The sequence below is a fragment of the Convolutriloba macropyga genome, chromosome 7, assembly GCF_964194025.1.
Source record: "Convolutriloba macropyga chromosome 7, txConMacr16.3, whole genome shotgun sequence".
NCBI classification, from domain to species: domain Eukaryota; kingdom Metazoa; phylum Xenacoelomorpha; order Acoela; family Convolutidae; genus Convolutriloba; species Convolutriloba macropyga.
This window is the reverse complement of record NC_134474.1, coordinates 40762063-40789854: the sequence shown is the minus strand read 5'-3', so window position 1 is coordinate 40789854 and position 27792 is coordinate 40762063. Positions and strand designations below refer to the sequence as shown.

Genomic DNA, 27792 nt, shown 5'->3' with positions numbered 1-27792 from the left:
AAACGCCATTGATTTCTCTATTATTTGACGCAAGGCAAAGAGTTGGTCGGCGCATCCTCTGCATTTTCTGAAGCCGCACTGCTCTTCCCTTATGACGCGATCCACTGAATCTTTGCATCGATTGAGAATAACGGAAGCGAACACTTTGCCTGGTACTGACAATAGAGAGATCCCTCGGTGGTTCGAACACTCTGACCTCTTTCCTTTACTCTTGTATAATGGGGCAATTTCTGCTACCTTCCAGTCATCGGGCAGAACTTCCGTCGACCAACACTTATCTATGATGTCCCAGAGCCACTCGACAATACCCTTGTGTGCTTTCAACATCTCACAGGAAATGTTATCGGGTCCACTTGCCTTGCCATTCTTCAACCTGCGGACAGCTTCAAGCACTTCTTCAAATCGAATTGGGCTCAGGTCAACCGACAAGTTTTCAGCTGCTTCTTCGGGATCCAATCTCGTACTGCAACTGGATGTTGAGGGATTCAGGAGTTGACTAAAATGTTCCGTCCAGCGTTCAAGTCGTTCCTCTTTCGTCCGTAAGTTGACGCCAGTGCTTGAAACTAATTTGGTCAACTGGGGACTCCAGTTTCGGCAAATCTGCTGTGATGCCCCAAAAACCTCCTTCAAGTTGCCTCTGTCCGCAAAGCTCTGCACTTCTTGGCCTTTGCGTTCAAGCCATGCCCGTTTGTCTGCACGTAGAGCTTTTCTGACTTCCTTACAGCAGTTTGTGAACTCTAACAACGCCACCGCGCTGCTGTGTTTCTTCAACTGTAGATCAGCTCGTTTCCGGATAAGTTCCAGAGAATCTGGAGAAATCCAAGGTTTGTTCACTCGCTTGTCCGGAAGGAGGCATTTCACTGCTGCTTGGTTCAGGGCTTTTCGAAAATTGTCCCAAGACTGCTCTGTATTCTCGAAATCGCCGCTCTTATCAAGATGTAACTTGACCTCCTGCGTGAATAAGTCACGCGTTGTTTCATCTTGCAGCTTTGCAGAACTGATTCTGGGCGTGAAACATGGCTTTTTAGACAAAAGTTTCATAGATACTTCCGCAATGACCAGTTCATGATCGGTAATTGTGGTTTTCCCTCTTCTGGTCCTCACATTCGTCAGACATCCTCTGTATCTCTCTGCAAACAGAATGTGATCTAGCATCTTTTTTCGACAACTCGGATCGGGAGGGTTGTAGGTGTACCGATGCACTTGTCGATGCTGGAACCATGTACCACCTACGAGCAATTTGTGTGAAGTGCAAAATGATAACAACTTTTCCGAGTTTTCATTTTCTTCACCCATTCCAAACGGGCCTCTGCAGCTCATGGTGTCATTCAACTGGTGTCCAGGCTCTGCATTGAGGTCACCGATGACACAAATACGCTCCCTATGTTTGAAGCTGGAAACTAGGTCTGAAAGTTGACTCCAAAACAAATCCTTCTCTTGGAGACTAGCTTCATTCGTAGGTGCGTAGCAGACAACAACAGCTAGATTGGCTCTCCTCCGAGCCGCGAACTTGACGTAGCAAATACGTTCACTTAGTGCCACTTGCTCTACGATGCTGTTTATCAATGACTTCTTTACAGCAACGCCCACTCCTCCTTGTCTCGACTTTACACCAGACAACCACGAGTCAGACAGGTAGAGCTTGTGGTCTCCGAGATCAATTTCTTGCTCCTGCAATCTCGTCTCCTGCACTCCCAGAATATCCAACTTGTATTTCGCCAGATCCATTTTCAAAGCCTCTAAAGATCCGGCTTGGGTCAGTGTTCTGACGTTTAAAGTTGCAATTCTGAGTTGGTTCCTCGGGAGATTCTTAGCACCCCTTACCCGGGACTCGGGGCCATGGTTGAATGTACTCATTGCTTTGGTGTTTGAAGGCTGAGATACGACTAGTTGCGCCACAAACTAGAAGACCAGTGCCTCGTTAGCTCGACCATGTGAGCGGAGAGCCGCAGCACATGACCTACCCCCAGGGGACACCACGTGGAGGTGAGGTTGGATTTTGTCCCCCACTACTACTACTACTACTACTACTACTACTACTACTACTACTACTACTACTACTACTACTACTACTACTACTACTACTACTACTACTACTACTACTACTACTACTACTACTACTACTACTACTACTACTACTACTACTACTACTACTACTACTACTACTACTACTACTACTACTACTACTACTACTACTACTACTACTACTACTAATACTACTACGAACACCTGCCTGATGTAACGGTTTACAAAGCTTATGTGAAGCTGATACCTAGGTCACAGCCAAAGATCTGCAAAGCCAGAAAATAGCGCTACCTCTTCAAGACAAGGTCACAGAGAAGCTGAAACAGATGGTCATACAGGGCATTCTTGAACCAGTACAGCCAGGAGGAGTCACTAATGCATCTCGATTGGTGTGGCAGAGAAAGAAGAGTCGAGAACTGAGACTTTTTGTGGACTTGAAAGAGCATATCAATAGCAAGGTCATGAATGAGGACTACCCAAAACCAGAGACGGATGCCATCTTCCACAACCTAGAAAAGGGATCATACCTTGGCAAAATTGAACTCTCAGATGCCTACTATCAAAATGAATTTGACAAGGAGGCAAAAGATATATGCACAATCAACACATCTCAGGGATTCTTCAAGGCGAGCCGACTGCCTCAGGGATTGAAAACTCTTCTTCAATCTTCCAAAATTGCATCGAATCAAAACTCAAAGGAATCAAAGTTGTTGTAACTTTTTTAAAAAAAGTGTTGGCCTATAAAAATACCAAGGAGAAGTTCGACAAGAGAATGCTTGCAGTCAAAAGTCGACTACGTGAGAAGAAACATTACTATTATTGAGCAAAAATTACTTTCCTAAAGCGTTAGTTTTTTAAAATACTTCATTTCAAAGGATGGAATAGCACAAGATCCCAAACATGTTTAAAAAATTTAAAAATTGCAAAAGCATCAACTAACAACAACCAAACCGAATCATTTGTTGGGCTAGCAAATTTTTAAGGAAGAATGATTTCTGATTTTGCAACAAAAATGCTACCCTTAAATAACATGAGAAATAGCAACTTGAGAAATAACATGAAAAATATGTAAACGATATGACTTGTAAAGTCATCTCGTTTACATAAGGAAGCAACAGTTACTGCTGACGACAATGAAAAAGCCGTTGGTGGAGTTCTTTCGAAAGTAGAACATCCAGTTATATTTGTATCAAGAAATTTGACTCACGCGGAGCAAAACTACCCAAATATAGAGCGTGAAGCATTTGCAATTGTCTTTCTTGTCATTTGATTGAAGCGAATTCTTCTTGGAAGACGATTTACACTACAGACAGACCTCACAAGCCACTACAAAAGCCATTTAAATATCTCTTTGCACCAGACGAGGAAATCCCAAATACAGCATCACCTAGAATCACAAGATGGGCAAAGATGGGTTTTATTAAGGACCAAGGCAATATCTTAGTTGTTGCTGACGCGGGTTCTGGCTGGATAGAAGCTTTCCCCGTGGGAAATAGAACATCAGAAAGAGTTAAAGTATATCTTAGTCAAATGTTTGCAAGATTCGGTTTACAAAAGTTTATGTACCTGACAAAGGTCCTGAAATTGTAAGCAGTGACCTTAAACAGTGGTGTGAATCAGTGGGAATTAAGAAAAAGGAATCGCCCGTCTATCATCCAAGAGCTAATGGACTAGCTAAAAGAGCACTTCAGACAGCGAAGCGGGCACTTCAAGCGTTGAGTCCCAATCGTAATGTGTGTCATTTGGAGCATTCCTGCAATAGGCACTGATGGCACTTGGTAACATTTCAAAAAGGAGGGTCAAAACTCCAGTTGAACTCCTATTGGGACGCAGAGTGAGAATACCAGCAAAAGCAGATTTCGAATTGTGCGAACCCATTCTAATCAAGGCCAATGAAAGAACAACGACAGTTCCTGCTACCTTCATCATCAGGAAGAAGGGCTTGAACACGTCTTTCACACAGCCCGAAAGCTTAACATGGCCTATTCTAGTGAGTGACAACTAAATCGCAAATCTAGACGAGGACCACGTGTATTATTGAAAGTTTTCTCAATAAAACTCTCACATGTTGCGTGAAGGCTTTCTTTGGTTCACATTCTATTTGTTTCCTCACAAATTTAAATTTTCCTTGTACTGATTGAATTATTTTCCCAACTATGGAGGGGGTATGTAATTTGAATTTTTTCTACGTCTTAAGTTAGGGCTTCTACATATTTAGGTCTCTACTGCTAAAAATTGAACTACCAGTAAAGGAGAACATATCTCAATCAAAAACAAAACATCAGAACACAGATATGGAACATTCACGTCAAGATTAAGCTTCTGCAGCCACATCAGCTGCATAGACACAACAACCCGAACCTTCAGAGCCTTCACAAACGTCAACAAGAAACAGAAAACAACCAAAGAGATTTAGAGAACTATAGCAACAAACTTGCTAAAAAAGAGGGAGGATGTGATGGTTTCAAAGAAACATAAAAAAATTAGGAAACTTTTGTGATTAAAAATTCGATGAACGAAAGAAGAACTTACCTGACAGATTTGTTGCTATGTCAATATATAAAGGCCAATAAATTGTACTCAATTCTAATTTTGTTTTAGCGATCTCATTATCTTATTGATCTATTAGTCAGATGTCAGAAGTAAATGCTCCCTCTCACAGAAACTTGATTCTAACATCCAACGACATCCAACTTGTGAACTCGATTGTGTCTAGCCCATATATGATTCTCATGAAATGTTGATGAAAATAGTGAATCAACTCTGGGCTTCGGAACTAAGATCTATTCGCATGTCAATCAAGTAAAAATTTTATAGCTAATCTAACTTTTCTCTGCATATTTTTGCAAAGACTTCTACTACATGTACGAGCTATTTTTTTTATATCTTTTCAGTTCCATTTTCAATTTAAAATTCAACTTATTGAATTCCTTCAGCAATGTTATCGACCACGACATTTAATTGCTGAGAGTTTTCTACTACTACTACTACTACTACTACTACTACTACTACTTCTACTACTACTACTACTAATACTACTACTACTACTACTACTACTACAACTACTACTACTACTACTACTACTACTACTACTACTACTACTACTACTACTACTACTGCTACTAATACTACTACGAACACCTGCTTGTGGTAACGGTTTGCAAAGCACATGTGAAGCTGATACCTAGGTCAGAGCCAATGTTCTGCAAAGCCAGAAAATACCGCTACCACTTCAAGACAAGGTCACAGAGAAGCTGGAACAGATGGTCAGAAAGGGCTTTCTTGAAACAGTACAGCCAGGAGGAGTCACTAATGCATCTCGATTGGTGTCGCAGATAAAGAAGAGTGGAGAACTGAGACTTTGTGTGGACTTGAAAGTGCATATCAATAGCAAGGTCATGAATGAGGACTACCCAAAACCAGAGACGGATGCCATCTTCCACAACCTACAAGGGGATCATACCTTGGCAAAATTGAACTCTCAGATGCCTACTATCAAAATGAACTTGACAAGGAGGCAAAAGATATATGCACAATCAACACATCTAAGGGATTCTTCAAGGTGAGCCGACTGCCTCAGGGATTGAAAACTCTTTTTCAATCTTCCAAAATTGCATCGAATCAAAACTCAAAGGAATCAAAGTTGTTGTAATTTTTTTCAAAAATGTGTTCGCCTATAAAATTACCAAGGAGAAGTTCGACAAGAGAATGCTTGCAGTCAAAAGTCGACTACGTGAGAAGAAACATTACTATTAATGAGCAAAAAATTACTTTCCTAAAGCGTTAGTTTTTTAAAATACTCCATTTCAAAAGATGGAATAGCACAAGATCCCAAATATGTTAAAAAAATTTAAAAATTGCAAAAGCATCAACTAACAACAAACAACCCGAATCATTTGTTGGGCTATCAAATTTTTACGGAAGAAAGATTTCTGATTTTGCAACAAAAATGCTACCCTTAAATAACATGAGAAATAGCAACTTCTCATGTGACAAATTGCAACATACAACTTTTCAGGATATAAAAAAGGGATTTATGGGCTAATCCATTTGTAAAGTCATATCGTTTACATCAAGAAGCAACAGTTACTGCTGACGACAATGAAAAAGACGTTGGTGAGATTCTTTCGAAAGTAGAACATCCAGTTATATTTTTATCAAGAAAATTGACTCACGCGGAGCAAAACTACCCAAATATAGAGCGTGAAGCATTTGCAATTGTCTTTCTTGTCATTTGATTGAAGAGAATTCTTCTTGGAAGACGATTTACACTACAGACAGACCTCACAAGCCACTACAAAAGCCATTTTCTCTTTGCACCAGACGAGGAAATCCCAAAAACAGCATCACCTAGAATCACAAGATGGGCAAAGATGGGTTTTATTAAGGACCAAGGCAATATCTTAGTTGTTGCTGACGCGGGTTCTGGCTGGATAGAAGCTTTCCCCGTGGTAAATAGAACATCAGAAAGAGTTAAAGTATATCTTAGTAAAATGTTTGCAAGATTCGGTTTACCAAAAGTTTAAGTACCTGACAAAGGTCCTGAAATTGTAAGCAGTGACCTTAAACAGTGGTGTGAACCAGTGGGAATTAAGAAGAAGGAATCGCCCGTCTATCATCCAAGAGCTAATGGACTAGCTAAAAAAGCACTTCAGACAGCGAACCGGGCACTTCAAGCGTTGAGTCCCAATCGTAATGTGTGTCATTTGGAGCATTCCTGCAATAGGCACTGATGGCACTTGGTAACATTTCAAAAAGGAGGGTCAAAAGTCCAGTTGAACTCCTATTGGGACGCAGAGTGAGAATACCAGCAAAAGCAGATTTCGAATTGTGCGAACCCATTCTAATCAAGGCCAATGAAAGAACAACGACAGTTCCTGCTACCTTCATCATCAGGAAGAAGGGCTTGAACACGTCTTTCATACAGCCCGAAAGCTTAACATGGCCTATTCTAGTGAGTGACAACTAAATCGCAAATCTAGACGAGGACCACGTGTATTATTGAAAGTTTTCTCAATAAAACTCTCACATGTTGCGTGAAGGCTTTCTTTGGTTCACATTCTATTTGTTTCCTCACAAATTTAAATTTTCCTTGTACTGATTGAATTATTTTCCCAACTATGGAGGGGGTATGTAATTTGAATTTTTTCTACGTCTTAAGTTAGGGCTTCTACATATTTAGGTCTCTACTGCTAAAAATTGAACTACCAGTAAAGGAGAACATATCTCAATCAAAAACAAAACATCAGAACACAGATATGGAACATTCACGTCAAGATTAAGCTTCTGCAGCCACATCAGCTGCATAGACACAACAACCCGAACCTTCAGAGCCTTCACAAACGTCAACAAGAAACAGAAAACAACCAAAGAGATTTAGAGAACTATAGCAACAAACTTGCTAAAAAAGAGGGAGGATGTGATGGTTTCAAAGAAACATAAAAAAATTAGGAAACTTTTGTGATTAAAAATTCGATGAACGAAAGAAGAACTTGCCTGACAGATTTGTTGCTATGTCAATATATAAAGGCCAATAAATTGTACTCGATTCTAATTTTGTTTTAGCGCTCTCATTATCTTATTGACCTATTAGTCAGATGCTCCCTCTCACAGAAACTTGATTCTAACATCCAACGACATCCAACTTGTGAACTCGATTGTGTCTAGCCCATATATGATTCTCATGAAATGTTGATGAAAATAGTAAATCAACTCTGGGCTTCGGAACTAAGATCTATTCGCATGTCAATCAAGTAAAATTTTTATAGCTAATCTAACTTTTCTCTGCATATTTTTGCAAAGACTTCTACTACATGTACGAGCTATTTTTTTTATATCTTTTCAGTTCCATTTTCAATTTAAAATTCAACTTATTGAATTCCTTCAGCAATGTTATCGACCACGACATTTAATTGCTGAGAGTTTTCTTTTGTATTGAAAATAATAATTTAGTTTTTCCTCTGTAGTGTTTAATTGGTTCGATTCATATTACTTCCATTTCATTTCTTGATCAACGGTTTTGGATCATTAGTTCAGTGGATTTTTAATGTAAGTTCGATGGAAAAATAAGGGGGAATCTGAGCATTACACTGCTGTTGAAGTGAAACAGCTTCTAAAATTAAATTAGAAAATTGTATCGATCTATAGTTATGATGCAAATGGTGAGTGGCTTTTATGTCCATTCTCAAAATAATTAAAAAGGGGAAAAATTTATGGAGACAGTTTTTTTAGCGCAAAATAGATTTCTGAGGGGATTTGCTGGATTAAAATAATTTTCAGCATACCTTTGAAATGAAGAGTTTATTTAATTTCGTTTAAGTATCTCTTTGACAATATAGCTTTTTCGATTGTTTAAAAACTGAGCTAAGGATGAGTTCCAAAACACAGCCTGTATTCTTGAAATTTTTCTCAGTGAAACTCACATTTTTTTGATTCGCATTCTAATTTTTTTCCTCACAAATTTTAACTTTTCCTTGCACTGATTGAGCTATCACTCCCAAATATGGAGGAGGTATGGATTTAGAATCTCTTCTAAGTCTTAAGTTAAGGGTTCTACAGATTTCAGCCTCTACTGCTAGAAATCAACAATCACAGCAAAAAGCGCTTCCATGGCCAGATCGTTTAAAAAATGTGCCATTTTTCAATGCACATGTAATTAATCTTTACCGCAATATTTACTGGTCCTGCCAGAGCCAATCGTTTGATTAGTGTGTGCGATTTTGCTTCTTGCATCAAATTTAATGTGTACAATTTCATCAGTTGAAAAATGTCCTAGGAAAAAACTGTCTTTGATAATCATCATCAAGAGAAAAAGGTTCCGCTAGGATTCTAGATTGCATTTCATTGGTTTAATGTATCTATCAAAAAGTTGACAGGCAAATTGGTCTTATAGCTGTGCTACCAGCGATTAGTAACAAAGTTTGTTATGGTGTGTCTTTTTGTGCAATTTTGCCGAATTGTAAAGTCTTGCTGGAGGTGAAAGGGTAGATTGATATTTTTGTCATTTATTGTCTTTCATCTTGTCTTTTGCTAACAGCTGTAGAAAGGTACAGTTCATTTGTTTTCGTTAAACTAAAACAAAAATTTTATGACGACCAAAAAAAACCGCTCTGCATTGATTGAAAAAGATGTCCATTTTTTCCCCTGAGTAGTAAGGTGTCTTACTGGGCACGCAACGGGGGGGGACATTTGGGTGTTACTGTGTTCGCAACGGGGGGGGACACGAAAAATTTTTTCGAAAAGTTAATAGTTTTTGGCGTTTTGGCAAGAGCGGTGGAAAACGCCAAAAACTATCGCCTTTTCGAAAAAATTTTTCGTGTCCCCCCCCCCCCCCCCCCCGTTGCGAACACAGTAACACCCAAATGTCCCCCCCGTTGCGTGCCCAGTAATACAAAATTTTGGTATTTTTCTTGAATTCTTGATGTTTTTGATGTGAATGTTTTGTATTAAGAGGGTTGTTGGGAAGTAGCAGTTATGTAATGTTTGTCATCGTCAGCCCAGGTGAGCCTCATCATTTAAAAAATTTTAAAAAATTGAAAATCTGAAAAATTGATGAATTTTGAAGTGATAAAATTTTGTGTAATATTTTTAGCACCGGTTTGCAGATCTCAAAGACAATCGGCTCTGAACGTGAGCGCCTCCTCCCCCCCCCCCCCCCCCTCCCCCCCCCAGGTTCAGCGGTTCAGGGAACTAATTGGAGAAATATAATGAAGATATATTTAATTCATCTATGAAAAGTTTAATTTCTTTGAAAAGCAATTTGCTTTTTCAAAGTGGAGAGTAACAATTACACCTTCCACCTGGAGTTCAGATGACTGATGTGTGTTACTGCCCAAGGAAGATGCGTGGTTCCAGCTTGTAGCTTTTTAGGCTTAAGCTGAGATTCCATACATCTTCCGGGTGGAGGCCCAGAGTGAGGGGTAATTGAAGATAGTAGAAACACTATCTTCAATTACCCCCCACCCAGTCTCCAGCCTTACCACATTCGCAGAGAGGTGGTAAAGTCTAACAAGAGACTAAGGGAGAGTTTTTTGTTCTGTTGAGAAAATGTTTTCATTAGAGTGAGAACATTTTAGTATCAGACATGTTTTCTTACTCATTAATATAGTTCAATTTTTTCCGAAACAGAAACTGAATCCGTGGAAAAAAAACATTCATTTCAAAAAATGACTCCGTCTGAAGCTGTTGAAGCTGTAGATAGTTTGAAAAAGATTGGTGATTGGTGTATCAAACAAGATGATAGCCCTTCAAAACAATTTTTGAGAATTAAATTATTTCATGACAGAAATTTTCACTTAAAAACGGTTGTACTGAGCCGGTGGAAAAGCACAGTCAGCTTACTCTCTTCAGAATGTGTTCGAGTTCGAATGGAGAAGTTTTACTGCGTTGAAATTTTTCGACTAACATTTGAATTAGTTCAGAGTCTTTGTGGAGCAGACGGAGTTTTTATTGGTCAGCATTGCTTGGAAAATACAGAAATTGTTCAGGGTAGAAGATACGATTGCTACTACGAGTTCAAAACAATTTGCACGGAACTAGGTGTTGAGAGGAAGACTGTTCTAAGTATCAACAAGAAATTTACTTCCAAAAATATTCCGAGGCTTCATTTAACAATTTATCAAAAAGCACGCGGCCGGTGGCAATACTACGGTTATTTTTACTTCTATTGGAATGAAATTCACCGAATACAACAATTGCTCAGAGACGGTGTGTAATGTTGTTTACCAAACCTGTTATAACAACAAATGACCTGGAAATCATTCACAAAACATATTTATCATTACAAAAAATTTATCCTGACAACTCTGTAAGACGCAACTATTTTTTAGCAGCGTGTTCCTTGTTCAACGGATCAACAGACTTTGATTTTGACATTGCTATGAAACTTCGACCTTATGGAGGTTTGATTGGAATAGATAATTCATCAATGGATCGTTTTCTGAAAGATTCGAAAATATTGAGACTGCATGCTATTCTACATGATGCAGCCGGATACATTCAAGAGTACTACAAACAGGGACCGGGCTATGCTTACATGTTACCATGTGACATTAACAGCCCTTTTGCAGGGCATATTACAGGAATTGCTTTTTGTTGGTATACAAAATTGTTCAAACCTATCACTTTTCATTTGTTAGAATGTTGAGAGAGCGAGCAGTTGTTATTGACTGTGAAACATTTCGTTATTCAAAACAAAATTTTATTGTGAAGGAATTGGCAATTTGTACAGAAGAGTATATAGATTGCATTCTTTTTCTTCCTCCTAGCTCATTCAATTCATTGCCTCCAGCTGAGCAGCGAGCATTTAATTGGCTCACCAAGTATCTTCATGGTCTACATTGGGAACATGGTGTCTACCCGTATATTTATCTTACACAAATTTTACAAAGCGCGAAACTGACAAACCCGAAAGCTGTATACTATGTCAAAGGAAAAGAAAAGTCAGAGTTTTTGGCAAACCTGCTCGACTGTAAAGTCATTAACTTGGATCTGATTGGTTGTCCAAAATTTGATGCCGGAGGCAACAACTCAAAGATTGTAAACATTTGTGAAAACCATTACCCTAGCAGGATAGCTGGCAAACTCCTGAATCATTGTGCTCGCCGAAAAGTTAATTTCTTCTTTAATTGGTTGAAAGAACAAGCTAATGATGAACAACCAGAGCAGTTACAACTTTTGGAAACAACATCAGATTACGAATCAAAATCCAGCGAAGTTGGAAACACTGATATCTCCAAATTTAGCTATCTCAACTTGGATAACAACATCGGGTCAAGTTCTGACATCATCAGTGATTAAATACGAGAAAGTCAGTTTCAAAAACCAGACATTGCAGCACAAGCAGGAAATCGTATTATCTCAAGAAGAGTTAGTACACTTTGCAACATTTCTGCCCATACTTGATCAATTCATATTCTTCCATCAGACTAGAGGAAATCATCATGGAGCACAGCCAACAACTTGTAACAGACAGCAGCAGCTGCAGTACGACTATCAGTGCTACCAACAATATAATCAACAACAACCAATTCAACAACCGCAGCACCAACAACACGAACCAATTCAACAGCAACAGCAGCACCATCAACAACAGCAGCAGCAACAACAACAGCAACAATTGCAACCAGAACGCTCGTCTAAAGAAACTCAGTCCGCCCAAGTTAATACTTGGGCGGACTGAGTTTGGTCCAAAACAACCAATTGGTCCAAAACAACCAATTGGAAAAATCATGGAACCATGTAGCTCTTCCTTGCCTTCAGCTCTAATATCATTTCTTTCAACGGAAGAAATTCAAAGCATTATTCATTACGAGAAAACAAACTGTTTACCTGCATGTTTCGTCTGTCGTCTAGTGGAAACCGAAGAAGACTTGAGAACTGGTTTTGTTCGTTATCAAATCTTTTATGAAGAAAAGTAAACTTTTGTAAATTATTATAAACTTTTATAAAAATTGAAATGGATCAAGACAATGCAATTGATGAAATTGACTCTTCGCATGTTGTTCAAGATTTTGTATATGACAGTAATGAGAGCGAAAGAAGTTCGTGGAAATTCTGTAATAATATTAACCTGCCCCGGTCAGAGGTTGTGTTCTTTGTTCAAATGTTTGTCATATTCTCGCTGATGACACTTTGTATAATCAAACTAGCTTTCTCTTCTTCTACCTGTGAAGACACATCAGTATGGATATCTATTCTGTCAAGTCTAGTCGGTTACATTTTACCCAACCCCAGATTATGAACAAAATTATTTCAACAAAAGACAGGGTTTTCATGGCTGTTGTAGGACCTTCTGGCTCTGGGAAAACGCAATTGATATTCAATATGTTACTCCGGGGAACTTTTCAGCCACGCTTTTCAAAAGTTGTGTTTTGTTATAAAGACTTTCAACCCCAGTTTCCTCTTATGAAGAAAAAATTGTCCATTCAATTCCTACGTTTTCAAAATTTTGACTTTCTCGCAGACTTAGAAGATTGTCTGCTTATCTTTGATGACTCATGCGAAGAAATTTACAGCGACAAAACATTTGTAAAGCTGGCAACTGCTGGTAGACATAAAAACATAGATACCATTTATGTAAAACACAATTTGTTCCAGCAAAGTAGATGGTCGCGAACAATTGACTTGAATACCACTCATATCATTTTGTTCAAGTCCCCTCGTGATGTTCAACAAGTTGATTACTTGGGAAGACAATTGAATCTCGCAAAATTCCTTCGTCATTGTTATCAGTTGTCTACAAAAGAAGCGTTCGGTCACTTTTTAATAGACCTGAATCCCAAAACATCAGAAACTTTAAGATTTTGTTCCAATATTACCGGCCCTGGACCCTCAGTATTTTACCTACCAGCTCCACAACCCGATGAAATACCCTTGAGCAATGAGAGAGACAAAAGTTTCTATGCTAAAACGTTTGAATCAGTTAACAAGGTCACAGCTGAGGAAAACTTTGAGATCGAAACGTAACAATAGAGTGTTAGTTTTAATAACTGAATGTTTATATAATATAGTTAAAGGTGTAGTACCTGTTAGGATTAAAAAAAATCGAAAAGTATGAAAAAATTTCAAAAATTATCCTACGGAAGTCCAATACAGCAGAAAGGAGGAGAGCAGTATTTCTTTCTAAGCTGGGTTTCAAATTAGTGCAACAAGTTATCTTCTTCTGTTACAATTACCTTACAAATTAAAAAATGTCAATAAACAGTACAGCAGAAGAGTTTATTCTGATTCCAAAAAACGGTACCTGAGAATGCAACAAAAAGATGAGTCGTATATTGGCAGAATTTTGAATGATCCAAAAGTAAGACACAAGGACCATCAGCTGTCATTTCTAAAGCGTTTACAAACACGAAAGCAGAGTTCAGACACAGTTAATCTTGGCTTAGAAAGTGAACCTGAGCAGTCAGCAGAGGAATCTGTTGAAACTGTGCCAGATGAAAAGCAGAGCTCAGGACAGTACTAAAAAGTACTTTTTGGTTTATCAATTCTCGAAGGGCATAAACTAGATAGGGTTCGAAATATACTCGAAATTGTTAAAAATTCTGATGAAATTACAATTGATGAAATCAGCGGCAACTTTGTTTTGACATCGCTTGGCGACACAGGTTTGAAGGCAATAACATTTTTGTACAACATTCAACAACCAACAAAGAGAATTGATAAAAACTTGACTCCCTATGAGAACATTTTGAATGCTATTGACATTGAAGAGGAGATGGTAATTAATAAATACGCAGAAGCTGTAGTCAGGCGAAAACTTGAAAAAACTCAATTGAGGTCAGAAAACGAAAAACCTTCAACTTCCACGCGAAGTGAAACAAATACAATATCACTTGAAAATGGGTCCAAATTTAAGACCCAGGACGATGAAGAAGAAGATGAATTCAACGACGCCAAAGATAACCTATTCACCTCACCAACCACCAGAGGAATCAAGCAATGGTTTACGTTCAAATAAAACGTCAAAAGTTGTAGCGCCTGACGAAAGAATGAAAAAATTATACAGAAAGGGTCCGGCAGCCTACGGCAGTGTAAAAAGTCTTCAAAAGGCATCGAAACTCCCAGAAAAGACAGTTGAAAATTTCTTACACACACAAAACGCTTATACCAAACACAAAACTTACCGTAAAAAATTTCCTCGATTAAAGGTCAAAGTGTTTGATCTGAATGAGATCTGGTCTCTGGATCTGGCCCACGTTGACAAACTTGCAAAGTACAATGGAGACGTAAATTACTTACTGGTTGCTGTCGATTGCTTATCTCGATATTTACGTGTACAACCAATGAAGTCAAAGTATGCTACAACATGTATGGAATCATTCAAAAAAATGATAAAAGTGAAGCAACCAAAGAAGGTCTGGGTTGATCAAGGAACAGAATTCAAAGGCTCGTTCAAAAATCTATGTGAGAAAAAAGGAATAGAACTCTACACAACTCACAGCGAAAAAAAATCGGCATTTGCAGAGCGAAATATCAGATCATTAAAAAACATAATCTACAGATACCTCGAGGACAAATGGACATACTCTTATATAACAAAGCTACAAGATTTTGTGAACACTATTAATGGTCGTACTAACAGGGTTACCAAAATGGCTCCTAACAAGATAACAAAAAGAGATGTGCCGTATTTACGCTCTCTCACAACAGATGCATCATATTGCATGAAAAAACAACCTAAATATAGTGTTGGAGATTTAGTGAGGATTTCGAAAGCAGATACAACGTTTCGAAAAGGTTATAAGCAAACATTTACCGATGAGTTGTTTGAAATAATAGACATTCCAACTAAAAACCCACCAACTTACAGTTTATTAGACAAAAACGCTGAACCAATTCTGGGGAAATTTTACGAAGCGGAGTTGAATAAGGTTGTCGTGAAGAATTAATACGACAACGAAACAAAATTTTAGTTATCATACGATTCTGACAATGAGTCGAAGAGATTTTGGAGAAGGCGAACTCACAGTTCATCTTGTTTCGTCTGCTTCTATGGGTGTTTTCACAGACAACACGCTAGCAAACTTTAAAAATTTGTTTAGTGAAGAAATCATTCTTGAAGGCGACTGGCGCGTGGCACTGAGTGAAGTAATTTTTCCTGCGTTTATTTATAATGTTGTCGACACAGAGGTAAGAGTGTATAGAAGAAAAGAGAAACTAGAAAACCGAACAAACAGTGAATTTACTGTTAGTAAACCATACATTGGAGAAAGAGGAAGTGTTTTGAAAGGGGCCTACGAAAATGTTGAAGAATTGATTCAACAGCTCAATAATCAGTTGAAGCTGGAAATGAAAGCAAAAGTTAACAAAGTAACTGGTCATGTCAACATAACATTCAAAAACAAAGAAGAGGGAATAACGTTCCCCACGCCGCAAATTCCCAGTCTGCTCGGTTTTAAAGGATCTCAAGACGGAGGAACAGGTTTCCACATTGGCTTCAAGTCAAAGCCTCATCTGCAGTTGACAAATAATCTAAATGAACACGACTCAGATTACCCTTTTGACCTCTCGGCTGGAATTGAACTCATGTTTATTTACCTCGATATCATCGATTACCAACACGTGGGACACTCAAAAGCTCCTTTGTTGAGAATCATTGACACAAAAAGACGATTGAAAAACGGTAACATTGGCATTGTTGAGCCCAGTCACAGAATAGTATTCAGTAATTTGGATTACAAAAAGTTGTTAACAAAAAGTATTCAGTGTGTTGCAGTTCAACTCCGCAGTGAAACAGGTAACTTAGTCCCATTTGCAGGGACCGGAAAAGTTATTCTGACCTTACACTTTAAAAAGTTCTACCCATAGTTTTTGTATGGAGGCATACTACGCGCAACAAGCAGTATCGCCTTATTTTTCGGGACACTATAGACAACGAGGAAGTGGTTTCGGTGCTCTTGCTGCTGGAATTGGGAGAGCAGCCCTACCTATTGCCAGGAAATTTGTGCTACCTGCTGTTAAACGTATTGGAAAAGAGTTATTACTTCAGGCTGCTCCCGAGTTAATTGAGGTAGCTAGCAAGCGCAAAACACCCAAACAAGCGCTCAAAAGCACCGTCAAGAAAACTCTACGGAAACAAGTTGGAGGTTCAATGGGAGCTTACCGCGCAAAAAGGCGAAAATCAGTTCAAAAAAGAGTCAAAAGACCATATGGGAGTGGAAAAAAAGCACGGTTTTCAAAAGTAAGTAGAAGAAAAAACAATTCTCCTACAAAAGTACCAACGTCAAACATTTCACGGAAAAACCAGGTCACGCGCAGTTGCTCTGATTTTTTCTCAAATGTGAACAATGATTGCTAACCTGTTACCATCCGAGGCAACACACACAACTCTAGATCTTTTCGAGAAACCACCGCTTCTGGTTACTTTCGAGAACGCTTTCACACAAAAAATTGGACCATCTATCTCGCCCGATGGCCCAGTCTTAGAATTTGAGGTATTGGGTGATCGAAACAACTTTTTTGACCTTCAGAAAATTGTTTTGGAGATCAAATGTAAAATTACCCAAGCAAATGATGCTGAACTACGAGCAGGAACTGAAGCCGCCAATAGAGATACCCCATATTTTGTGAACAATACCCTTCACTCCCTCTTCTCTGAATGCACTGTTTCGGCTAATGGTATTAAAATTTCTAACACAAATGGTAATTATGCACACAAGGGATTCATTGAAACTGAATTTTCTCACGGAGACAGTGCTAAAAACACTTGGTTGGTCTGTCAAGGATATTATTACGAAGATGAACCTCAGAAAGTTGACGGCGCCGATACCCGTGCAACAGATGTTGGTGAGCGTAAGGCACTGGTTTCACAGTCAGTTGAAGCCACTTTTATTGGTAAGCCGGCTTGTGACATTTTAACATGTGATAAACATCTTCTGAGTGGTGTAACTCTACGATTTTCTTTCCGAAGGAGCTGCAATGAATTTGTAACCATAGCAGAAGCAGCAGCTAAACATTATAAAGTTAAAATACTACAAGCCAACTTATACGTTAGAAAAATGACAATTACTGATAATGTTCTGGGAGCACTTGAAAAACAGCTAATGAAGACACCTGCTGTGTATGGTTTCACAGAAGTTCTACCTCGAACGTTTCTGGCTACAACAGGTGTTCAAAGTTGGCGTCAAGAGGATGTATTTTCGAATGAACCAGTACGCCGGATGATAATTGCAATGACAACTAATCAAGCTTACCTGGTTACAAACAGGACAAACCCCTTTCATTACCGAGCTTTCAATTTATCCGAAGTCACTATATACCGTAACGGTTTACCTATTGTAGGCACTCCTATTTCAACAACACAGCGTAAACGAATTTACTACAACACAATTGAAGCCTTGGATTTTCTACAGAAGGGCACAGGACATGGTATTCCTCTTGGAGATTATGATAATCATTTCATTATGGCTTTTGATCTTACATCTACTCAGGAAGCTTCTCACGATTTCATTCATCCAGAACTAACCAACTGTTCAATATCAGTTGATCTCACATTCTCCCGAGCACTAGCTGACAATGTAGAAATTCTTCTATTAGGAGAACGCAACTCTACGTTTTATATTACTTCGGACCGTAAAGTAACAAAAAATGCTCTGGTAACTTACCCAGGACATGGATAGTTTTGAAATTTTAAACTTTGTGCGAAAATGTTGCCATCTCAAGCATAAATTTTTGGGTGTCTTTGCAGCTGACAACTTTCCTGGACTCAAACCAGAGAGTTTCATTATTGTTAATGCATCCGAATCGTCAGAACCAGGAACGCATTGGCTTTTATTATGCTGACGCCAAAACAACGTGTACTTTGCCGACCCCCTGGGATACTCTCTCGAAAACTATCAAGAAGTTTTCAAGCGATTGTGTCAAATGTATTTACAAATTATTGAAGTATTCAAATCACAACCTATTCAACCCATGGACTCTGTTCTTTGTGGTCTTTATTGTATTTATATAGCTCATATTTTGTTCGATTCTAAATTTTCATCGTTGATTTTCATGAATGACAATGATTTAATGCGATTTAGTAAACACATGTTGTAATTTAACTTTTGAAAATTTACCACTCTTTTCCAAAGTTACAAGAGGTAAAACATCCAAGGAAAATTTTAATTGAAGTTAGTAACAGTACTATCCATAGAAAATTGGAATCTGTAGTTATCAATCTTGAAATCAAACTCTCCATAACCACTTTGTAATATGTCTAAAATTCTACTTAAAACTGAACCATGAGGAGAATTATAAAGAACATTTGTTATACGGTTGATAGTGACAAAAGGTAATAAGTTAGTTTGAGTCTGTTGAGTCCGTTTGCAGTTCCATTGGACACAAACTTGTGGTAATTTCTTCTTGGAACGCCGGCACGGTGTTTCCAGGCTGTGATGACTATTGTATAAAACCACTGCAGTCAATTTATCCATTATGGGTCCCACTGCAACGTGATCTTCCACATTTGAAATGAGTTCTTTAAAACATGTAAAAAGGCATGGAACGTTGAAGAGTTTTGACGTCAATGACTTTCGGTCTTCGGCTGAAAATTTTTCAATTTCAATCAGAATGTGATAGTGAAATTGACTGTCAAAATTAAATCCATTTTTAAAGGTGCATGTGTTATCCCTTGAGTGCTTTGAATAAGCATAACTAACTTCCTTGTTTGTTGGAGAGAACAAGAATTCGGGCAACGTATTAGAAATACAAAACTTGAAGGACTTTTGAAATTTTCTGAAAAATTCTGGAGACTGTTCATACATAGCTTCAACCATATTGCGATAATTGGAAAACGAATAGCAATTCTCTGAACACGATCTCATTTTATGTTTCAGTTTTCAGTAGGTGACAAATTTTCTTTCTCCTCATCTGACTGAATCGTTCTCTTTTTCAATCTTCCTGAGGATTTTCGCGCAGTACTTTTTCTTTGCTCTTCATCTGGTTCCTTGAATTTCTGATGAAACTGATGGTTTTTCGGGTTTTTCGACAACAAACGCTTTATTTTGTCAATTTTGCTGCTAAGTTTTTGAAACTCTGATAGAGACAAAGATATTCGTTGACTAAAACTCATATCGCCAACTTCATTGCGCTTGTATAATGTCAAGAACACGTATGTACCAGTATTATCATAAGTTTTCACATAAGCCCTTACAGTTCGTTTTTCGCTCTCACAAATCGATAAAGAATAGTCAGAATAAGCACAATCTTTTTCAATTGCCGATGTCATAGCTTAACTAAACGTTATCAATACAACCTACTTCAATAGTCTAAATTTAGGAAATGAATCATTTTCTTTGCTGTGATTCATTTGCTACTATGTTTGCTCTTAGACAAGCTCGTAAAACCCTGCATACATGTAAAAGTTCTCGGATCACAAATACACCTATACACACACACACACACACACACACACACACACACACACATATACACAAACAACTATTCTTCAAATACATGTACTAGACACCACACCCTGTAAACGTCTCTGTTTAGCTAAAGGCTAGTCTAATTGAGTATTGTGCTACTTACAAGTTCAAACTTGTTCAATTCTAAATATTTGTTCGTTTTACTAGACAAAAATGGTATTCTCAGTAATGATTCTACAAAAAACAGGCTTTTTTCACCACAGATACCTATTTCTAGAAAATTATCAACGTCGGTGTGCGGCCGTCATTGAACAAAATCGCGAAAACAGTCAGTGGGTGAGCATTAATAAGATTATGCTACCAAAATACGTATGCGATCACCTGTTCCTCTTTTTATCAGAAACCAGATCCTCTCTCGGAAATCTTGCACCGATCGACCTTATTCCAGGACTTGAAAGAGAATTTATTTCAGACCCCTCCTCTCTCGATAGCTCAACTTTGAAATCACTGTATGAAATGGATTGTTCAACCGTCCCCTTTTATGATAATCAGGAAGGGACAATTCGTGACTTACATCAGTTAGATTCAATTTATGGAATAAAAAACCTAGAAAAAGCAGATGATTTATTACAACAAGGGGTCTCAAGCTCGTGTGAGAAAAACTCAGTCGATGATTCTCAAAGAATTATGGACATCGTTAGTCCAACGTCACCCTCCCTTTTCGATAATTGTACGCAAAAGACTCCCCAATTTAAACGTTTACAAAGCATGTCAACCATTGCTGACAGTTCTGAAGAGAGTACTATTGATATTCCGATGCAACGTCTGTCACCACTCAATGAAGAAACACCTCCAATTACTTATGCCCCGGCCAAAAAAAAGTTGAAGCGAAGTGATAGAGTCCTGTTCTACGAAGATGATGCAGGCAAAAAACGAAAACTCTAATCAAAACTATGATTAAAACTTGAATTAACATTGTTTGTGTGTCTGTGTGTTGCATTAAATTATTTTATGCATGAAAATAAAAACAAATTCAATTGATTTTTTTTTGCTTCATCTCCTACTCTATTAAGGATTTCGAGACTTGTAGTTTTTTAAGTTAATGTATCGAACAACAAACTGATTGATTTCACTATAGTCAGAGTTTTAAAAGTACTGTAGAGGAGTCGAAATGAAATGTTTCTAATTCAATATATTGTATTATGTAAAAGACAAGCATAAAGGTTATTATTTGGTATAAGGAAAATCTGGGTTAGTAAAAAAAAGCAATTAGTTAGAAACAAACTAACATAGTCAGGATCGACCACAGGTCGAAGCAAGATGACCCCATCTACCACATCTGAGGCATAGTGGGCGGCCGGCACTCTGCATTTGAAGTACCTCCACTAGCCTCGCACTCTGCCATCCTTGGAATTCGATGGCAGCGGCAAGACGATTTTGAGAAGCAATAAGCCTCTCCATCTGATCGCCCTGCCCAATACCGTTCGAATTCCCATTCTCTCCGCCCACTGGAGTCTGTGTTGCAGCATCTCTACGTCTGCGATACGCAGCAACACCTGTTGTGCTCCAGCGGGACGGACTTCCCTCTGATGAGGACATCTGAAACAAATAAAGTTTTCAAACATAATGTCTATTAGTTTTTAACTTAGTGCAGTTCTATGTTGTCCTATACTATTCAAGTTAGAATCATACCAAAAATTGTTTGTGAGTAATAGATGAGTAATCAATGCCTTGAGACCAAAAACATTATATCAACAAACACTTAGTTATATTTTCCTAACAATCAACCGCGCCGAAATAACTTTACACTCCTTCAGATCTAATATAAACAAACACTTTATTTATGGTATGTATTCAATTAGGTGTGTATAGTTGTATGCGTAGGTTAAGTAATAACAAATTATCAGTGACTTGTATAAACTTTTGTCTCAGGAAACTACGGGAACCGGAATTAGAAACTCAATTCATAGTCACTTATTCCGCGAGCAAAATCCCACACAAAAATTTTAACTTCAAGTAAACAAACACAGATCCAGGAGCTATTGTAATAATAATAATAATCAGAAGTTGATCACAAAAACTCTGAATTTCTCAGCAATCAGTTGGTCTTTCTCTTTCTTGTCGAAGAACACAGAAAACAAAATCACAACAAAATGACTCTCCCTTGTCCTCATTGCAATCGAGAACTCTCTGATAAAAGAAGTCTGCGAAGACATCTATATTTGATTCACAAAATTGAGCCGGAGCGTCCTACTCTAATTTGTAATCAATGCAATTTCCAAAGTCAAACCCTACTTGGGGTCACTGGTCACTGCCGCAGCCGCCACGGAGGTAAAACAGTCGAGAGTGTGTGCATATACTGCAATCATTGCTTCATGAGCAAAGATAACTTTGCCCAACACATGAGAAACAGGCACGGACTACCTGTCTGGGATACAAATGAAGCAACTGAACCTGAATCTCCGAACCAAGCTGGACCGTCCCGAGGCCGGATGTTTGAAAGGGCACCACCAAGTCAGAGGGACAGTTGGCCAAAACCTGTACATTCAGCCTTTAATGGTGGTGTGGAGATTTACAATATCAAGCCAACATTGGAAATTGACCTGTTGGCTTATCTAAATTCGGTGAAGCCGGAGATAGATGAAATTCTACTGAACAAAACAAGTCATGGAGCTCAGAAAGTTCAACTGACAGCCGAGTTGAAACTATTGAAGCCACGAGTTGACGATGAAGACGAGCACATTACAATTTTCGCCAAGACTGATATGAAAACTGTCTACTACGATGGTTTATCCGAAGAAGAGTTTTTCACAATGGCTCAACAAATGATCTGTGTTCTGAACTGTTTTGCATCGAATGGGAGTTGATGGGTGCTAGAGAAAATTATCAATTTGGAACTAAAAGTTGTAAAGTTCAACCCTATTCGTGGCTCGTCCTATCTAGCGCTGCCATCAGAATTGGTGAATAACCGAAATCTACTAAACATCCGCAATATAAATGACTCGAAATGTTTTCTCTACTGCTACACCGCAGCTTACCACATGAAATTCGGTCCTACTCTAGAGTCTAATTCTTGGCGACTGATTACCAGCCCCGCCCTGTATAACAGTACGAACGTGAGTGCGCATCAACCTCAAGGCGAGTATGAAATGCCAATGGCTGTCGATAAAATTGATTCCTTTGAGACATTTGAACAAGTAAACGTTAATGTTTTCCGATATCATAAAAAACAATTGTTACCTCTCAGAGTATCCAAGAAAAGATACAATTTTGTTATCGATTTAATTCTGATTTCTGATGGCCAACGCTTTCACTATGTTCTGATAAAAGATCTAGAAAAACTGGTATCAAACATAAGAGGCACAATCGTTAATCACCGCTCGGCTCTTTGTAGAAACTGTTTCCACCTTTGCAGCAGCTCGGATTTATTGAAAAAGCATCAAGAACTGTGTTATGATTATGACGCTGCAATTATCACAATGCCTACGAAGAAAGAACTGGTCTTTAAAAAACATAAAGCGAAAATTTTTTCCCCAATTTTTGTGTACTTTGACCTTGAATCAATATTGGAAAAAGTTCATAGCGTGCCAAATGACCCAGAAAAAAGTCATTCCAGGTTAATAGAAAAGCATACACCGAGCGGATACTGTTTTGCTGCAGTTGAACACGACTGCTCAAGTCTGTTCAGATACCGACTGAAACGAGGACCTGACTGCATGATAGATTTTGTAGACCAAATGGAGAAACTAGCGCGTGACATTCACTACAGAAAACAACAGCATCGTGTATTTTCTGGAACTATTCCAACAGACAAGCAAAAATCAAAAGCAAAAAGTTGTTGGATTTGTGAAAGAGATTTTGATGACAGTGATGTAAAAGTTTTGGACCATTGTCATTTCAAAGGTAATTTTCTGGGCTGGGCTCATGAAGTTTGTAATGTCAACTGAAAAACCCAAAACTTTACTCCTATTATCGCTCATAGTTTGAGTCATTACGATTTACACCACCTATGCAATGCATTACACAATTGTCACTCCAGGAACAAGTTTACAATAATACCGAACACAGATGAGACATATATCAGTTTAACGCTTAAAATTTTTATAGGAGAACGTCCAGGCCGAAAGAACAGGCTTATTCAAGTTTATGAGGATCTTCGTTTTTTGGATTCATTTCGATTTATGAACACTTCGTTAGAAAAATTGGTCGATTCACTGCCAGACGACAGTTTTAGAATATTGGATAAGCATTTTGAAGATTATCAGACGAGTGATGTTAAACTGTTACACGGCAAAGGATTTTATCCTTATTCTTATATAGACTCTTTTGACCGATTCAAAGAATCAAAACTTCCACCTCTGAGCAGTTGGATCAATTCATTGTCAGGTAAAAACAACATACCATCTATCACAAAATCTGAATTGGAAAAAGCACAAAAAATTTTTGGAAACTTTGATTGCTTCAATTTGGGTGACTATCACGATCTTTACTTGTCAGTAGATACGTTGCAGCTAGCAGATGTTTTTGAAAAATTTCGTACCCTATGCTTTCAAACATATGGGTTAGATTGTGCTCAATATTTTTCGGCACCAAATCTTGCAGGCGATGCTTTCCTGAAAATTTGTGAACCGGAACTTGAATTACTCACAAACAGAGACCATTTAGATTTTGTGGAAAACTTGATGCGAGGTGGTGTAGCTTCTGTGTTTGCGAAAAGGTTTTTTGAAGCCAATAATGAATATCTTCCCAACAGTTTTAACCCGTACAAGGAGCATAGTTTCGGTCTAATGATAGATGCAAACAACTTGTATGGAGGAATCATGAAGAATTTCCCACTACCTTTTGGAAATTTTGAGACTGACACAACAACAAGCCTGCAAACAATTCTCGAAACCAATGATGAAAGTCCATGTGGTTTCATCGTGGAGTGTGATCTTGAATATCCTGATGATTTACACGATGACCACAAGGACTTTCCTTTGGCACCAACAAAAGAGTCAGTCAAACCTTTCTGGTTGAGTGAGTATCAATTTGAACTTTTGAATGACATCAATCTGAAGGGTAATTTCAAAGTGAAAAAACTGTTACAAACTCTTTACAACAAGGAGCGATATACACTGCATTATATCACACTGAAGCTTTATGTGTCACTAGGTCTAAGGGTAAAAAAAGTTCATCGTTGTCTCAAGTTTTCCCAGAGCAAATGGTTATCGGCTTATATTGATCTAAACACAGTTATGCGCCAGCGTGCAGCTAATAAATTTGAAGAAAATTTTTTCAAGCTGATGTCAAACTGTGCTTATGGTAAATGTTGCGAAAGTAAAAGAAATCATCAGTCAATTTCACTGGTTCGTACTGAAGAAGAATTGTGGACGAACACAGAAAAGTTTAACGTTAAAACATTAAAAGTTTTCAATAACGATCTGGTTGCAGTTACAATGCGGAAATACAAAATTTTTTGGAACAAGCCAACAATAGTGGGTGCAACAATATTGGACTTGTCAAAAATGTACATGTTTGATTTTCATTATAACACAATGAAGAAACATTTTGACTGTTTGTTATTATACTCAGACACAGATTCGTTGACCTATGAAATAAGAACAATCGACCTGTACAAGGATCTAAAGGAATCAAACGATTTGAATGAGAAATTTGACTTTTCAAACTATGAGCGGGACAACAATTTGTTTGATGACAAAAACAAGATGGTGGTTTTGAAATTTAAAGATGAGTTGAAGGGACGACCGATGGAAAGCTTCTGCGCTCTCAAATCGAAAATGTACTCCATCACAACTGAAGGTTAGTTATCAACTTACTTTTTTCTTTTTTATGATAGCATCTACGATATCCTAAGCAGTGTGTTAACTAGGGAAAGTTTTTTATAAAAGCAGAAAATTGTTAAGATTTTTGACCTTTCAAAACAAAAAACTTTTTCATGAAAAAAGTCTGAAACTTGAAGCACAAAAACGTAGTCATGATACGGATAGCTTTTTATTTTGTTTTACAGATGAGCAGAAAAAATCTGTTAAAGGAATCACTAAACACGCCCAGGCTCGACTCACCCACGATGTGTTTAAATCAGTTTTGATGGGGGATCATGGCTTAATTAGAACGCCAAACTACAGAATCGGTTCGATTAATCATCAGCTTTACACAATTGAGACAAACAAAATAGCACTGACCGCCTTTTGTGACAAGCGATATTACATCGACTCAATACACTCACTCCCTTTTGGTCATAAAGCAATTCGGGAGAACGCGGTGTATCAAGAAATAGCACTGGATGAGGAATGGGGTTTGACAGACATTGAGGAACAAATTGAGGAAGGGGACCAATCTAACCCGAATGCTACATTTGAATTATCAGATGGAACCATTGTTCAGCAGGGTGAACAACCTTTCTTCACACCTCCTGATCCAGGTTTCTATCAACAGATCATTTACACTGAAAGTGAGTTAGAGGGAGACTTAGTAAACTTTGATGAAGAAAGTGCAACTAATATTAGTAGCGATAACAGTGAGGAGAGAAACCCTTTCATTATTCATGAAGCTATTGAGGAGTCTGGAGTAGAAAGTGAATTTGAACAACAAATAGAAAGTAGTCGTTCTAAATCTAGAAAAAATAGAATGAAATCAACAGAGCAGTCAACATCGAAAGGGGAGGAAACACCAATTCAACAAAATTATAAACATAGTCGTAAACGACGACGCATCTATTTAATCGAAAGTGATTCAGATTGATGCTTGAAATGTATTTATTTTAAGGACAGTTTGATTGATCTTAGCTCTATTAACGACTTAAAATGTGCTTGATTAATTTACTGTTGAAAATTGAAAAATTTCAGAAATCAGTTGTTCGGATTTTAAAATTAGACTAACGTTGTGAAAAGTGAAGAGACTATAAACAATAAAGAAATTACCTTGCTTGCTGTGGTCTGTTTTTGGACGAAAGCTGTAGAGTTTTAAATAACCAAAAGTTTCTGAAAGAAAAATCAATGAAAAAGATTTGTTCGATTGACAATTACTTGTGAAAAATCTAGGCAGAGTGTTTGAAAATTTTGTCAGAAGAGCTTCTTGTGTTACATAGATTATCATTTCGAATAAAAGAAAAACTCAAGAAATTTTAAATATTTGTTGATTTTTGCAATTGCAATTCTCTTTTACATTTCAGGAGAAACTACTATTGTTTGAACTTTTATTATCAGTGCCTTTTGATGTATTTCAAGACTTTGAAAAAGTTAGAACTTTCAAAATAATTGAAAATTCAACTGGAATACAAGTTAGAAACAGACAAGTTGATACCAGCAAGGTGGTCCGTTCAACAGATATATTTAGAAGTAATTAAGGCCTTCAAACCCTATGAAAATGTTTGCTTTTGTCGGAAACCTAACAAGTTTTATAGTTCCTTGGGAGAAATCCTTTGAAAGAAGTAATAGTAGCGGTAAATTGTGTGACACTCACAATAAATAGTGTCTCTGCCTTCAAGCAGCTTAAAACCTCCTATCAAGTTTGCAGCTTGCAAAAATTTCGCTTTATCTTGCTTCTTTTGAACCTTAATACAGAAGAATTCCCTTTTGATACCATAGGCAGAGATAATTAAAAATTTGGGTTGTTTGAAATAGCTGCGGTGCTTAATTCATTAGAGACAAAACAGAAACGATTCACACTGTTTTCTAATTAAATGCCCGCAAACAATCAAATGTGTTTGCGCTAATAACAGACGGGCTACTTTGCTGTTTATCTCAACAGCAATCTCAAACCAGCGCGGTTACTTGTTTCATAGTACACTGAATACAGTTTTATTACACCCAGGCAATCCTTGTTTGAAGTTTTCCCTCGCCGCTTTCAAGCATTCAATTGTGAACATTCCGCTTTGTAATTAAAAGAAAGTATTTCAGGCGAAATTGACAGAAAAGTC

At 37.9% G+C, this 27792-nt stretch overlaps 2 protein-coding genes across 2 annotated transcripts in view; one reads left to right on the top strand and one right to left on the bottom strand.

The window, feature by feature from the left end:
- Nucleotides 1–27792, bottom strand: part of LOC142342865 (mothers against decapentaplegic homolog 5-like) — a 130636-nt gene that overhangs the window by 29430 nt on the left and 73414 nt on the right. The gene's annotated exons all lie outside the window — the stretch shown is intronic.
- On the top strand, nt 16812–18143 carry LOC142343033 (uncharacterized protein F54H12.2-like). The gene has a single exon (XM_075394719.1). It carries the CDS (start codon nt 16812–16814, stop codon nt 18141–18143), a length of 1332 nt encoding a protein of 443 aa, XP_075250834.1.